Source organism: Odontomachus brunneus, unplaced genomic scaffold (genome assembly GCF_010583005.1).
Source record: "Odontomachus brunneus isolate Ranch 3 - 2012 unplaced genomic scaffold, Obru_v1 Obru_scaffold_204, whole genome shotgun sequence".
Lineage (NCBI taxonomy): Eukaryota > Metazoa > Arthropoda > Insecta > Hymenoptera > Formicidae > Odontomachus > Odontomachus brunneus.
In genome coordinates this window covers 517637-531595 of record NW_022639654.1, presented here as the reverse complement: position 1 = coordinate 531595, position 13959 = coordinate 517637, and the positions used below count along the sequence as shown (strand labels likewise).

The 13959-nt window shown below is 30.9% G+C and overlaps 2 protein-coding genes across 3 annotated transcripts in view; one reads left to right on the top strand and one right to left on the bottom strand.

Moving 5' to 3' along the window:
- Positions 1-4459, bottom strand: part of LOC116852169 (baculoviral IAP repeat-containing protein 7) — a 23330-nt gene extending 18871 nt beyond the window's left edge. Inside the window, exon 1 of one of the 2 annotated variants that reach the window (XM_032832248.1) lies at positions 3451-4459. In XM_032832248.1, the coding sequence (XP_032688139.1) occupies positions 3451-3948 (498 nt within the window). In that variant the 5' untranslated portion in view covers positions 3949-4459. The remainder of the gene's footprint in view (positions 1-3450) is intronic. The other variant, XM_032832246.1, reaches the window with a different exon arrangement.
- A 3434-nt stretch (positions 4460-7893) lies between these two features.
- LOC116852172 (acetyl-CoA acetyltransferase, mitochondrial) lies at positions 7894-12360 on the top strand. Its single transcript, XM_032832252.1, has 8 exons — positions 7894-8176; positions 8546-8692; positions 8761-8875; positions 8995-9188; positions 11092-11382; positions 11482-11670; positions 11755-11912; positions 12039-12360. The coding sequence occupies exons 1-8, from the start codon at positions 8150-8152 to the stop codon at positions 12157-12159; spliced, it is 1242 nt and encodes a 413-aa protein (XP_032688143.1). The 5' UTR covers positions 7894-8149; the 3' UTR covers positions 12160-12360.
- Positions 12361-13959: the final 1599 nt, after the last annotated feature.

Sequence of the window (13959 nt, the reverse complement as noted above, 5' to 3'; positions counted from 1 at the left end):
TAGATATTTACGTAAATATCTTAGAAAATAAAGGTCGTATAAAAAATGTTTTCAAACAAAAGTTGTTTGTTTCTTTACGTAGAATTAAATTCCGTAATAAAAAAATATGTTTCTATTTAAAAAAGCAAAGTTGACCTCGATCTGACGTTGGCAGCGCCACGCAAGGTCAAACCAATGTATCTTCTTATATCCTCTTCTTATATCCTCGAACTATATAACTTTTGTCTGGAACATTTTTGCTGAATATGCTTGGCTGAAGAATTATCTTTTAAAATGAGACATCTTGTATATATATAATTAATATACATTATCTATATATATTATTATTAATATATATATATATTATTTATATAATATATATGTATTATTAATTTTTAATAATGTATTAATATTTCATTTATGTATTTTATTACATGATCGACTCCTATAAAAGTAAGGTAAAAAATACGAACATTGTTTCCACAAAATATAAATTTTGCATAGGAGTCTTTGCTAACTCTTTCAAGATTTACTATTTTAATATATGATAAATTCATCCATTAGTAAGATGAAAGACTGGACTACTATTCAACGAAGGATATTTTTACTTCAAAAACGCTAACCGAAATCTGACAGTTTGAGTCATTCTAAAATATTATACTTATCATATAGCTTTGTAGGAGCATTTTTTAAAGGGTGTTAAATATAATTTATAAGAAAAATGAATAACTTTCGAATACTTTGCATACTTAGACAGAAAGGTATAACATTTGCCGAAATCTGAGATTTGTTTTATTCAAAATATTTCCCAAGTAAGCTGTCAGATTTCGGTTAACGTCTCACTGCTTTCTATCTAACTGCGCAGTGTTTGGAAATAATTTTGTTAAAAATAATGTAACATTGTGTAGTAATGTCCATATTCTTTATAAAATATTTTAATATGACTATACAAGAATTTCTATATATTTTAATATTTTAATGCATGTTAAAATTTATATATTTAATGCATATTTAATTCCAAATCTTACATAGAAGCTTTTGTTAATTTTTTCAAAATCTTATTTTAGTACATAGACTCACACACACAATCAATCTGAGCATACCGCAGCATTTTTTAAATAGTTGCAGAAAGTAGCTTTCTTTACTTAAAATTGCAAAATGAATATTTTACTTGAATCAGTATTTTTTTGCCGAGATTTCGGTTAACATCTCATCATATTTCGTAGTAATGGGCATCATTCAGAAAATATTAATGAGAAAAAGATTACACAGATACACAAAAAAGGTCATATTTGTTCTGAAGATGAAACCATGGTATTCTTATGTATTTTGACGCTCTGAAACCGAAATGACTCCATCTAAATAAATCCATCACGTTACAATTTTTTTTCGATGAAAAATAGTTCGATATCAGTTTTTTTAAAGCCACTTATGATCCTGTTTTTGTTATGCAAATTAGTAAATTAAAAATTACTATTACATACTTCAATTCACAGAATAGTGCACAAGATGTCAAGATTGATATTAATATGTACAAGTACTTCTCACGTCTTCGCCAGCTCTCGGAATTGCCTCGAGCGGAATCGGATCATTCGCGACCGGAGCAGCATAGCGCACCACCCCCGACTCTGTTTTTCGAGCAGCCTCCTTTCCAGCACACTCGACTTCCTATATGTTCTATATGTTAATATGAATCCTGACGTCTAATTTGTTAAACAATGATATAATATAATGCTACCGTCTGGAACACTTTAAAAAATGCTTCAGTATATTCATACACACGATATTTCAATTAAACCAGAATTCACAAATTTCGACCAGCATCTCATTCTACTCTGTGTTATTAGGCATCATTCAGACGATATTAATTTTTTTTTTTGATAATACAATGTTGTGTGTATGTGTGCGCGCGCTAATGCCTAGAACTCTTTAAAAAATGCTTATATATGTTTAGAACTAAGCGAGAACTTTTTTAGAAAGGCCAAAACTCCCAGATTTCGGAGGATCTCACCCTATTCTGTCGAAATAAACGATGCTCAAACAAAATTAATATTTTAAATAATGATGCAACATTGCTGAAACTCTTTAGAAACTCTTCAGTATGTTCAGATCTACTCGAGAAATATCTTTAATATAAAAGAACTCTCAGATTTTGGTCAGTGTTTCACACCTTTCTAAGTATATACAGTGTTCAAAAGTTAATTAATTTTTTTTATAAATTATACAGCATTTTAGCTGCTCGGCTCTCTTCAGAAAATGTTTTTACATGTTCAAAGTTATATGATAAATATTTTGGAATGACTAAAACTATCTTATTTTGGCTAACATTTCACACTTTTCTAAGTACACAGCGCTCAAACGTAAATCTTTTTTTTTATAATGCAACATTGCTAATGCCCAAAACTCTTTATGAAATGTTTTAATACAATTAAAGCTATAAAAGAACTTTTTTAGAATGGTCAAAACTCCGAGATTTTGGTCAATATCTCAATTCGTATGCTCATTATATTATTGTCGCTAAATTGTTTATTTATAATTAATTTTTGTTTTTATACAGAACTATTTATAGAATTATAATTATTATAATTATTTATTTATAATTAGTTTTTTTGTTTTTATGCAGAACTATTTATAGAATTGCAAAATCTAGCATGATATCGTAACGGAACTTATTTAACAAAAATTAAGACGCAATGTGAACTTGGTGTTTTGTCTGGTCTCATTTTTCTATCTTAATGTGCAGAACTATTTGTTTAATCTATCATAAACATTAGGATTATTAGAAACAAAACTAAAACTTTGAATAGTTTCCATGAAATAAAATACCATCTTCACATGTATAAAATACTTTAGTGATAAATTATTTTAACACAAACTTTACATAGAAGTCTTTACTAATTTTCTTAAGATGTTATTTTAGTATACAATACTCATCAATTTCATACAGCAAAAGATGAACATATTCAACAGGCTAGAAACTTTTAGCTTGTATAATAACATTCCTGTTTTCATACAAAGCATTTACTTTTAAAGAAAAACTGAATATTATCATAAATGCACACATATAATTACAATTTTATCTATACAGTGTTAAAAATGTACATTCTACTTAAGAAATTATTTTATTAATAACTCTTTGATAAACAATGAGCAAAACAATTGAAATATTTTACTCAGGAATTATTACTCAGGAATATGATCTTGACAAAATATCTCAATCTTGACAAAATATCTCAAAATACCTGAATATGGATCAGTTAATGTAAATATTTGTTCCTAAATATCTTTTTAATAAATAACTTGAATTTTAGGCATGTATTTTCTCACTTCTGACATCATTAATCAAGAGTTCCACAGCAAGAGAGCTAGGAGACTTAAGGGACATTCTGTATTTGACTGAAACAAAGCAATCAATATCCACCTGATATATTTAAAATAGTATTAACAGAATATGTTGTAATCTTTTCTCACCAGATCACTAAATTGAAGATAGTAGAAACCTGATTTAGCCAACTGCTCTGGGGAAACGACAGAAGATATCGGCCAACTGTTGAACGATCGTAATCTTTGCGAAACAGTACCATAATCTTTCAAAGGATTCGTACTACGTACAATAGTCTCTCGTACTTCACCTGGATTACCCTTGATAACGTTAGACTGCCGTGTGGCTAGTGATGATGATGTCACTGCCAATTCCGTCGAGATACCAGCTGACGCTGGCACTAACGGTATGTTGCATGTATCGGCTGCATTAAGGACGAAGGGACAAGCAGGCTGGGCCTGTCGATGTCGCGCCATAGCTTGGTCACCGTAATTCCAATCGGATACTGTTGTACCGCACAAAAAACACTGTACCTCCAAACCATATCCAGTGTAATAAAAACCTGCTTTCGCAATTCGCGCTGCGTCAACTGCGGCATTAGTTGGCCATTCATCGAACGTCTTGAGTCTGTTCTCCTCGACATTCATCTTATGCGAACTCAGACTACACTAATATCGAACGTTTACAGAGCAAATAAACTCTCGATGAAGTTTTTTGCGCGCAAAGAAAACACGCTACGTTATTTTATTCAAGTGATGCTTAAATGCGTCTTATTGTTAGGCTCTCGTGATATAATGCCTACGTAATTCGATTATTCCAATATTGAAATATTAGAAGTTTCTTCTCTCAATCGAGTATGTACTAGTATTTCTCAAGTTTTTACTTCTCAATGGTTTTATGTGAGGACATGCAATATCACGATATATACATAATATATACATAGTAGTACAACTACCTGTCAGAACAACAACTTTAGTATCACTGTATTACTTAATGCTACTATCATCACAGAGAAAAGAAAGAAAGGTGTCATAAGTCAATTTTAGCTGATTCACGTATGTAAAGCGCCTCTATTAAAGGTGTCCATAAACTATGCCGCCAAAGAACAAAATTTTCTCTGTAGGTAATACGCAATGTCAACAATTTTTTGATTTTGTTTTGTATTATGCTTACGAACAGGGCAGCGATCATGTAACTTCCAGCGAATCTTTTCATTTTTCACTTTTTGCTCTATCGATTTTACGTGAACTTTTTCATTGTTCACGCAATCAAATAACTCTATGCGTGAAAAGCACAAATCACTAAACATGGTTCCTATATGATTTTAATATCGGCCAAATCAGGGGTGCGTTCGAAAACACTGAAAGTCCACGACGGAAAGTGGCTGGTGGAGTTAGTGGAGTTGGTATTGAGAGGAGTTTTCGAACAGCCATGGAAGAATGCTCAATGTGACATACTAATGTGCGTTCAGATTCTTCATCCGGGTGCACTCTATTACTAGAAACACTATAATATATGTTACATATACTATAGCACTTCTAGTAATAGAATACACCCGGGTGTGGAATCTGAACGCAGCCCTACATGTGTGTTGTGCCTACATATGTGTTGTACAAAATGGCTGATCGAAAGCGTATTTCGACATTAGCTATAATTGCTTCTCAGCAAAATAATAATAAATTAATAAATTTAGTAATTAATTAATTAATTAATTTAGTAATTATTAATTTATAATTTAGTTATCTGGAAAGTTAATTGGCTATATATTTCTCGGTCCGAGAACTCGGATCGATTTCTAGCATCGTGGGCACCAGGCCTAAGGAAATTTATAAACTTATTTATTACTCCTTACCTTTAACATCGTATATATAGACATTTCCCTTGTCATCCTTTTGTATATTTTTTTAAATATCCATGCATAAAATATGACGACCCGAGATTAAATTTTCCATTTTTTTTCACAAATTGTTACTGATTCGTGACTTTTAACGTGCCTCGTATCTCGTAAGAAAATTTCAGAACCTATAAAATACAAAAAGCTTAATAAGCTTTATTTATATTTAAAGACAATATTCTGACAATATACATCACTATAGAAATAAACCTAAACCTGGCTAACCTACACTGCTGTATTTAAATTTTTTATCTTACCGTGATGGCTAATGGTTGTACGAATGTTTCGAAGAACAAAAAACCATAAATAATTTAGTAATTTCATACTGTATTGCACTCTTTGCGCACTCTCCACCATCTCCACCGATTCACACCGCGCAAAAGAGAGTGGAGAAAAGTCACACGAGTGGTCCACGGAGTACGGTTTTCGAACGGCCATGGTCGCATGGTCAGTGTGCCCACTAGGGGTTTTCGGACGATCTGAGTGTGACAAAATACACACGGGTGATGTTTTCGAACGCACCCCAGCTGTATCCATCGGCTGTAGAACATATAACCTTAGGACTTTTATGTTTCCTGTATCTCATCGCAGCAGTAGCATAGGGTGCTTTCCAATTGCTTAACACATCTTGACACATACGTACACAAAATCAGTTTATTGGTCACATATTATCTAAAACATCTTGTAAGATAATATGCAATCAATAAACTGGTTTTGTGTAACACAGTGTACGCAACTGAAAAGCACCCATAATATATTCCGTATTCATCATGGGTGCTTTCCAATTGCTTAACACATCTTGACACATACGTACACAAAATCAGTTTATTGGTCACATATTATCTAAAACATCTTGTAAGATAATATGCAATCAATAAACTGGTTTTGTGTAACACAGTGTACGCAACTGAAAAGCACCCATAATATATTCCGTATTCATCATGGGTGCTTTCCAATTGCTTAACACATCTTGACACATACGTACACAAAATCAGTTTATTGGTCACATATTATCTAAAACATCTTGTAAGATAATATGCAATCAATAAACTGGTTTTGTGTAACACAGTGTACGCAACTGAAAAGCACCCATAATATATTCCGTATTCATCATGGGTGCTTTCCAATTGCTTAACACATCTTGACACATATGTACACAGAAATGTACAAAGTGTAATGACTCCTGCACACAGGACGCGGTAATGCGTGCCACATGGCAGAAATCCGCATGACAACCAATCAATACGTTGTTTTTCCGTAAGAGCTAGAAAGTTATTACGGAAAGCAGCATATTGATTGGCTGTCACGCAAACTTCCGCCGCGTGGCAAGCGTTACCGCGTCCTGTGTGTAGGAACCATATGGCTTGAACAAACCTTTTGTCTCACTCTAAGGGCCGTGGCACACAGAAAAACTTAAGCAGTAAGACGTAAGCAGTAAGCAAATTGACTAATCACAGTCGTTGATTCTTGGACCGTAAGAAAAATCAATGCGTTCAGCAGAAAAAGTTGCTTTGCAACTATTGTAAAATTCGTGAATCTAATTGGTACATGTTCTTGGATTCAACCAAAATTAAGAGCATACTCCAATCAGATTCACGAATTTTACAACAGTTGCAAAGCAGCTTTCTCTGCTGAACGCAGCCAATGACTATGATTGGTCAATTTGTTTACTGCTTACGTTTTACTGCTTAAGTTTTTTGTGTGCCATTAGCCTAAAGGGACGTCTACATTGGAAATAAGCAGTAAGAAGTAGGAAGTAAAAATAAGAAATTGACCAATCATAGTTGATTATTCTTCTCACATTCGACTGTGGTTAGTCAATTTCTTACTCTTACTTCCTACTTCTTGCTATTTACTTCCAATGTAGACATCCCTTAAAGCCGGCACACTTAACGGCACACGATGCTTGTTTTCGTGCTGGGCTTTTATTTTTGAAATAGTTGCGTAAGTTTTACTGCGCAGCTATTTTATAGTATGATTAAACCTGCGCAGTAAAACTTACGTATACGCAACTATTTCAAGAATAAGGGCCCTAGATTGCTTGCTGGATAAAAATTTTCTATTCTGATTGGTCCATCTTCAGAAATGCACCAATCAGAACAGAGTATTTCCATCCAGCAAGCAATCCAGCATGAAAACAAGCATCGTGTGCCGCTGGCTTAACTTATGGCTCCTACACACAGAACGCGGTAATGCTTGCCGCGCGGCAAGCTGTGTGCAGTAGCTATTATTGCACCAGTTTAGCAGTGTAGGAACAGAAAACAGACCCTATATTTCCACCATGATATCAACTTTATAGCATGTTCAACTGTCTCTGATAGCGAATTCGGTTGCTTGCACTAGTGTGCACTGAGTGCGCACTAAGGCTTGTTCATAGTATGTTATTATATTTAAAGATTGTTTTAAATAATTCTCAAATAAATTCTCAAATATTTTTAACCATAATATGATATGTATAACATCCGTACGAATCATTTTATTAGTTAAAATGTTTTTAAATATGTATTTAAGACATGATCTTAAATATAAGAATGTACTGTAAACAAGCCTTAATGCGCATTCAGTGCGCACTAGTGCAAGCTACCGAATTCGCTATGAGTTAACCCACTCTGGGTTATTCAGTCTATACATTTATTGGTCAAACAAGTACTTATAAGCTTTATGATTGGCTAGTAAAGACTTATGACGTCATTAATCGCTCTCGGAGCGATTAACTCAGGGCCAGTCGACCACGCTAATAGATAAATGCGTGCAATGCGTATCATGCTGTGTCGGAAACACACACTGTGTGCACACTACTAGACGATAGCCGTTGGAGTGAGCGAAATACAAGAGTGAGATAAAAAGAGAGGGAAAATACTCGAGTGACGTTTCCGAATGCAGCCTTACAGAAGCTAAAGTAGCTAAATAGTTTAGCAGTTAACGTATTCTCTCTTCAACAAATATTTTTTATAATGGCGACAATAACGAGATTGGCGAAAGTAAGTTATTATTTATTTATTATTGAAATTATATTTTAATATAACGTATATGATTATTTATATATATTTTAGAGCATATGGAGAGTTATAAAATAGATTGTGCAATTTTGAATATTTAAACTGCTTTATAGAATAAAAGCTATATATTATTATTATTATTATTATTATAACTATACATACTTCTTTCTTTTTTATGTATATTTGTTTACCTTTTTACAATATACAATTAAAAATGCATTGTTCAACTGTATATTTGAGAGTTTGATATTTTCCATTCTATACTTTTTAAAAAACTTGTTAATGTTGCAATTGTTGAATCAAGATTATCTAGAGAGTAGTTTAATCATAATATAAAAATATTTTTTTCAGATAAATTTTATTAGTATACGTATGTATAGTTCCAAAGTGAAATTAAATGATGTTGTTGTAATCAGTGCTGTACGTACTCCAATGGGCTCATTCCTTGGATCTTTATCAAAAGTTTCAGCAACAAAACTTGGTGCAGTAGCTGTGCAGGTAAGAATTTACATATGTCGAATGATATGACAATATCACAATTTACTAAAGATCATAGTGTTTTATAGGCATCTATTGAAAGAGCTAATATTGCTAAAGAACAAATTAAAGAAGTATACATGGGCAATGTCTGCCAAGGTTTTCTAGGTCAAGCACCAGCAAGACAGGCTGTATTATTTGCAGGTTTTGGAAATATGCATTTTTCTTTGACATTTGATGATATCTAATAATTTGGCATAAAATATAATATAAAATCATAATTTGTTAGATTTTTTAAAATTAATTTTAAAGTTTATTTTTAGGTCTTCCAAAGTCAACAATATGTACTACAGTAAATAAAGTCTGTGCAAGTGGCATGAAAAGTATCATGTTGGCTTCCCAGTCTCTACAGTGTGGCCATCAAGAGATTGTTCTAGCTGGTGGTATGGAGTCTATGTCTAATGTACCATATTACTTAGCTCGTGGTGAAACATCATATGGTGGATTGAAACTTGAAGTAACTATATTAATTACATAATTACATGCTTCATGCACATGTACTAATTATATACTTAATTCACCATATATAAGATGGGGCAATAATTTTATTGTATTTGAACACACCTTAAATATCTACTCTCGTTGCTACATCTATGTAGCATTATAAAGATATATTTATAAAAGATCCTACAAAATCCTTATGGGGAATGGCTTTTGACTAAATTTTTTTAAAACTTGCTATATAATATATAATTCTTAATATGTAGATCAAAAGTATCGATGGATCTGAAGTCTAACAAACAGTTTCTAAGTTACAGTGACTCAAAGTAGGGATTTTCATACATCATGCAGCATAGTGAAAGAATATATTTATGTATATATATATACATACCCAAACAGCACAAAATATTTATAAGATTTATTTGAATATTTTATAAATATTTACCAAAATATTTCATAAATATTTTTATGACCTTAGCTTTAATAGATCATAAATATTTATCATAAATATTACAAAAATATTAAAATATATACATTTATATACTTTTCCTCTTTTCTGAACTTTTCTTAAATTTTTAAAATATATATGTTGTTAGTTTTTACTTTATATTGTTTCACACGCTACTTAATTCAAATTGAATTGTACTTCGAGAATTTGCTTACCATTGCCGAAATTCGAACTTGAGACCTCTGGTTCTTGAGTCGTTCACCTTACCTACTGCATCACTATCGCTTTGACTAAGTTGCTTTGTATTGTATACATATGGTATATACATACCACGTATGAAAACAGATAGTACGAAAATAAATGATTTATTTAAAAGAGGAGAATAGATTCTTTTAAATATAAAATATATGTTTAAAAAGTATATATATATAAATATATGTAACAAGTATATTTATAATATATATAAGTATATGTAATAAGTTATTTAAAAAATGCTTGTTTTAAAAGTAAATAAAATACATATAAATCATTTTGTAAATTTAAATAAAATGTTTCTTGATAATAAAAGAAATCTTTAATACAATTTTCTGATAATAAAAGACCTTTAATTTGAAATACAAAAAGATACTTTTAATATTAGAAAATAATTTATTTAAATTTATAAAATTATTTACTTGTACTTTACTTACTTTTAAAACAAGCAAATATTTATTTAAACACAGTTTTTATATTAAAAGAAACTAATTTTCTTCTTGTAAGGTAGTTTTTTTTTCTAGAAATTCATAATTTTACAGCTCATTTTACAAATTTAATAAAATATTACCTTATATTTATTACATATTTTCTAAAATTTAACAAATATTTTTTTAAGTTAAGAAATTATATTTAACAAAATATATTTCTTTGATTTAAAGAATTTTTTTCAGTATACGTTACTAATTTAAATTTCTTATTTAATTTAATAATTATAAATAATTACATTTTTTTATGTATACTATTTATAAAAATATCTACAAAGTATTATTACAAATATTTATTTTTTGTTTACTATAAATATTGTATAAAATATTTAGCCTATATTTTAATAATATTTTGAATAAAGATTTTGATACTTTTTTATTTATGTATAGAAATATTTATAAAATATTTATATAATATTTAAAAAAAATAATTTGACATAAATATTTATGAATCTTTTTCATAAATATTGTGTGCTGTCTGGGTATATATACTCGGATGTACATGCGCGCGCTCATAAGTTAAAAAAAAATTTAGTTAAAAGCCATTTCCTATAAAGATTCTACAGATTCTTTGTAAATGTAAGAGAGTAACTAGTATATGTTGCTTTCCAGAAAGAGACGCAAGTTAACACAAGCATCATTCTGTCTTTATTCCATATTTTGTATATAATGATGTTTGTGACGAATTGTGTCTATTACAGGAAAGCAATCATAATATCATAATTTTACAGGATGGTATTGTGTTTGACGGATTGACTGACGTCTACAACAAATGTCACATGGGTAATTGTGCTGAGAACACAGCTAAGAAATTAAATATTTCTCGCCAGCAACAAGATGAATATGCAATCAGTAGTTACAAACGTAGTGCAGCGGCTTATGAAATTAATGCATTTAAAGATGAATTAGTATCTGTCAGTGTGCCTCAGAAGAAGAGTAAACCAGCTGTAATTTTCAGTGAAGATGAGGAATATAAAAAGGTCAACTTTGAGAAATTTTCCAAATTGAGCACTGTTTTCCAGGTAAAATAATATTTTACTTGATAAAGTAGCAAATAATTATCAATACCGTAGTAACTTCTCGTATTTTCTTTATGTACATCTTTGTATCTGCACATATAGAAAGATAACGGCACAGTTACCGCTGGAAATGCATCTACGTTAAATGATGGAGCTGCCGCATTAGTTTTGACGACTAGCGAGATTGCTCAGAAATTGAATCTCAAACCTCTAGCTAGAATTGTCGCTTTCCAAGACGCGGCAACGGATCCTATAGATTTCCCAATTGCACCAGCTCTTGCGGTGCCATCAGTGAGTTGTCTATTGAAAAACTATTATTTAAAATAGACAGAACATTATAATCTCAATAATCAATTTATATAATTCTTTTTTTAGCTACTTCAAAATGCTGGAGTTAATAAAAACGACATAGCTCTTTGGGAAATCAATGAAGCATTCAGCGTAGTAGCTGTAGCAAATCAAAAATTACTCGATATCGATCCTACTAAAGTAAATGTTCATGGTGGAGCTGTTTCGCTTGGACACCCTATAGGGTAAGTTGTTCAAATATATTATTTTGGACGATTTTATGTGTGTTATATTATTATTATACACATGTGCGTCCGTGTGTAATAAAGCTAATATATTGATTATATTAATAACAGTTGTTAATCTTGTAGCATGTCGGGCGCACGTATTGTAGTACACTTGGTGCATGCTCTTAAAACTGGAGAAAAAGGTGTTGCATCAATTTGTAATGGAGGCGGAGGTGCGTCATCGATCTTGATTGAGAAATTGTAAATTTGTAAATGACAAACATAGCTTTGCCATTTTATAAAACTTAATTTTTAATGATGTATGTTTGTTTATTGGGACAATCGCCGAGATAATATTGATAGATGGAGTGTATGAAAAATACGAATTATTTTTATACTATGAGATGTTATATTCATGTTATTTTATTTTTTTAATATAAATATAAACATGTATATAAATATTTTATATATTTCCTCTTATTCCATGTACAAATTATAAGATTTTTCTAATATCATACATGTAGTATATGTATCTTTACTTTATACACCCAATGATGTATATACATAGACCAAGCATTTCTATACTTCTGCTGTAGCAGCGAGTGAAGCCAGAACTTAGCAGTTTAAAATAGAGTGAGAAAGTTGATTTGCTCTTAAGGGGATGCCGGAGCGAGCGATGAACTTGATAAGCGTCGATAACGTAGAGCGATCGTCGAAAAGTAGAAAACGTTATCTTCATTTACCGACGATATCGAATTTATATACACATATATATTTATAGAATAAAGACGATCGTCAAATAGGCGCTAACATAATACCGCTATCATCCTTTCACAGATGTTATGCAAGTGTATGTGCTATGTTGTCATTTCAATTTTCTTACACATAGACGTTACATAAATGTGAATGCCACGTTTCCGATATTCGCATTCTCTCCAAAACAGGCTTTTGCTGCATTTCTGATGAATTCTTCAAACCGTTTGTGTATTGGGTGCATCAAAGAAAAAGTTTTTAGAAAAGAGTGTCGTAATTTGCGAATAATATTTTGAAGAATACGTTACCTATTATTTGAGATTTCAATATAATTAGCAACGGTAATTTGAGATATTTTTTATTTTGCACTGACCAATGTTACACTTTATTTTCGCATGTAATTTTATCATACAAATTGGAGCAGTTAGTAAACTATAATTATTGAAAAATGAAATCAGTGTCATGATAGCAGTAGTTCCCTTATAGAAATATACTAAGAATCATTGATAATTACTTATTTTCAGTATTAAAAATACTGGATAATAAGTAATTATCAATGATTCTTAATATGATATTTCTATAAAGGTTTCACATCGTTTATCCTTGAAAGAGGAATGCTCTATTTCATTTATGCATGTATCTTTGCTATACAAAAGAATTTTTAATTTGGTCAAGTCAGCACAAATTAAAATTTTTTGGCAAATGTTGTTGACGTAATACCGAATACATTTGCGAAACTATTGTTTCGTGCTAATTGGACCAAAGTAAAAACCATTTTGCATTGCGAAAATGAAGCGACACATCCAAAAATATGAGACGATAATGCACTATTACTACCACAAAATCGAATTTTTCTGCAAAGTTTACTTCCTTCTACTTACGTAGAATTAAAAATCCTTTTGCATAGTGAAAATAATGCGAAAATGAAGCGGAGCATCCAGCAATATCCCAGTAAACACAAAGTAACAGTAACGTAACATCAATGTTATAATTTCCTACTCAACAATGTAACTGTTATATAACACGCACGTTATATAACAGTTACATTGTTGAGTAGGAAATTGTAACATTGATGTTATGTTACTGTTACTTTGTGATGTTGTGTTTACTGGGTATGAAATGAAAACGATAATGTACAGTTACTATCACGAAATCGAATCTTTCTGTAAAGTTTATTTCTCTCTATCATATCTTTCTGTAAAGTTTACTTCTCTCTATCTCTCTTCATAATATGAAATGAAAACGATAAGAAAAAATCTATTTTTTCATACATATTTATGATATATTTATATGATATATTTATATATACGGG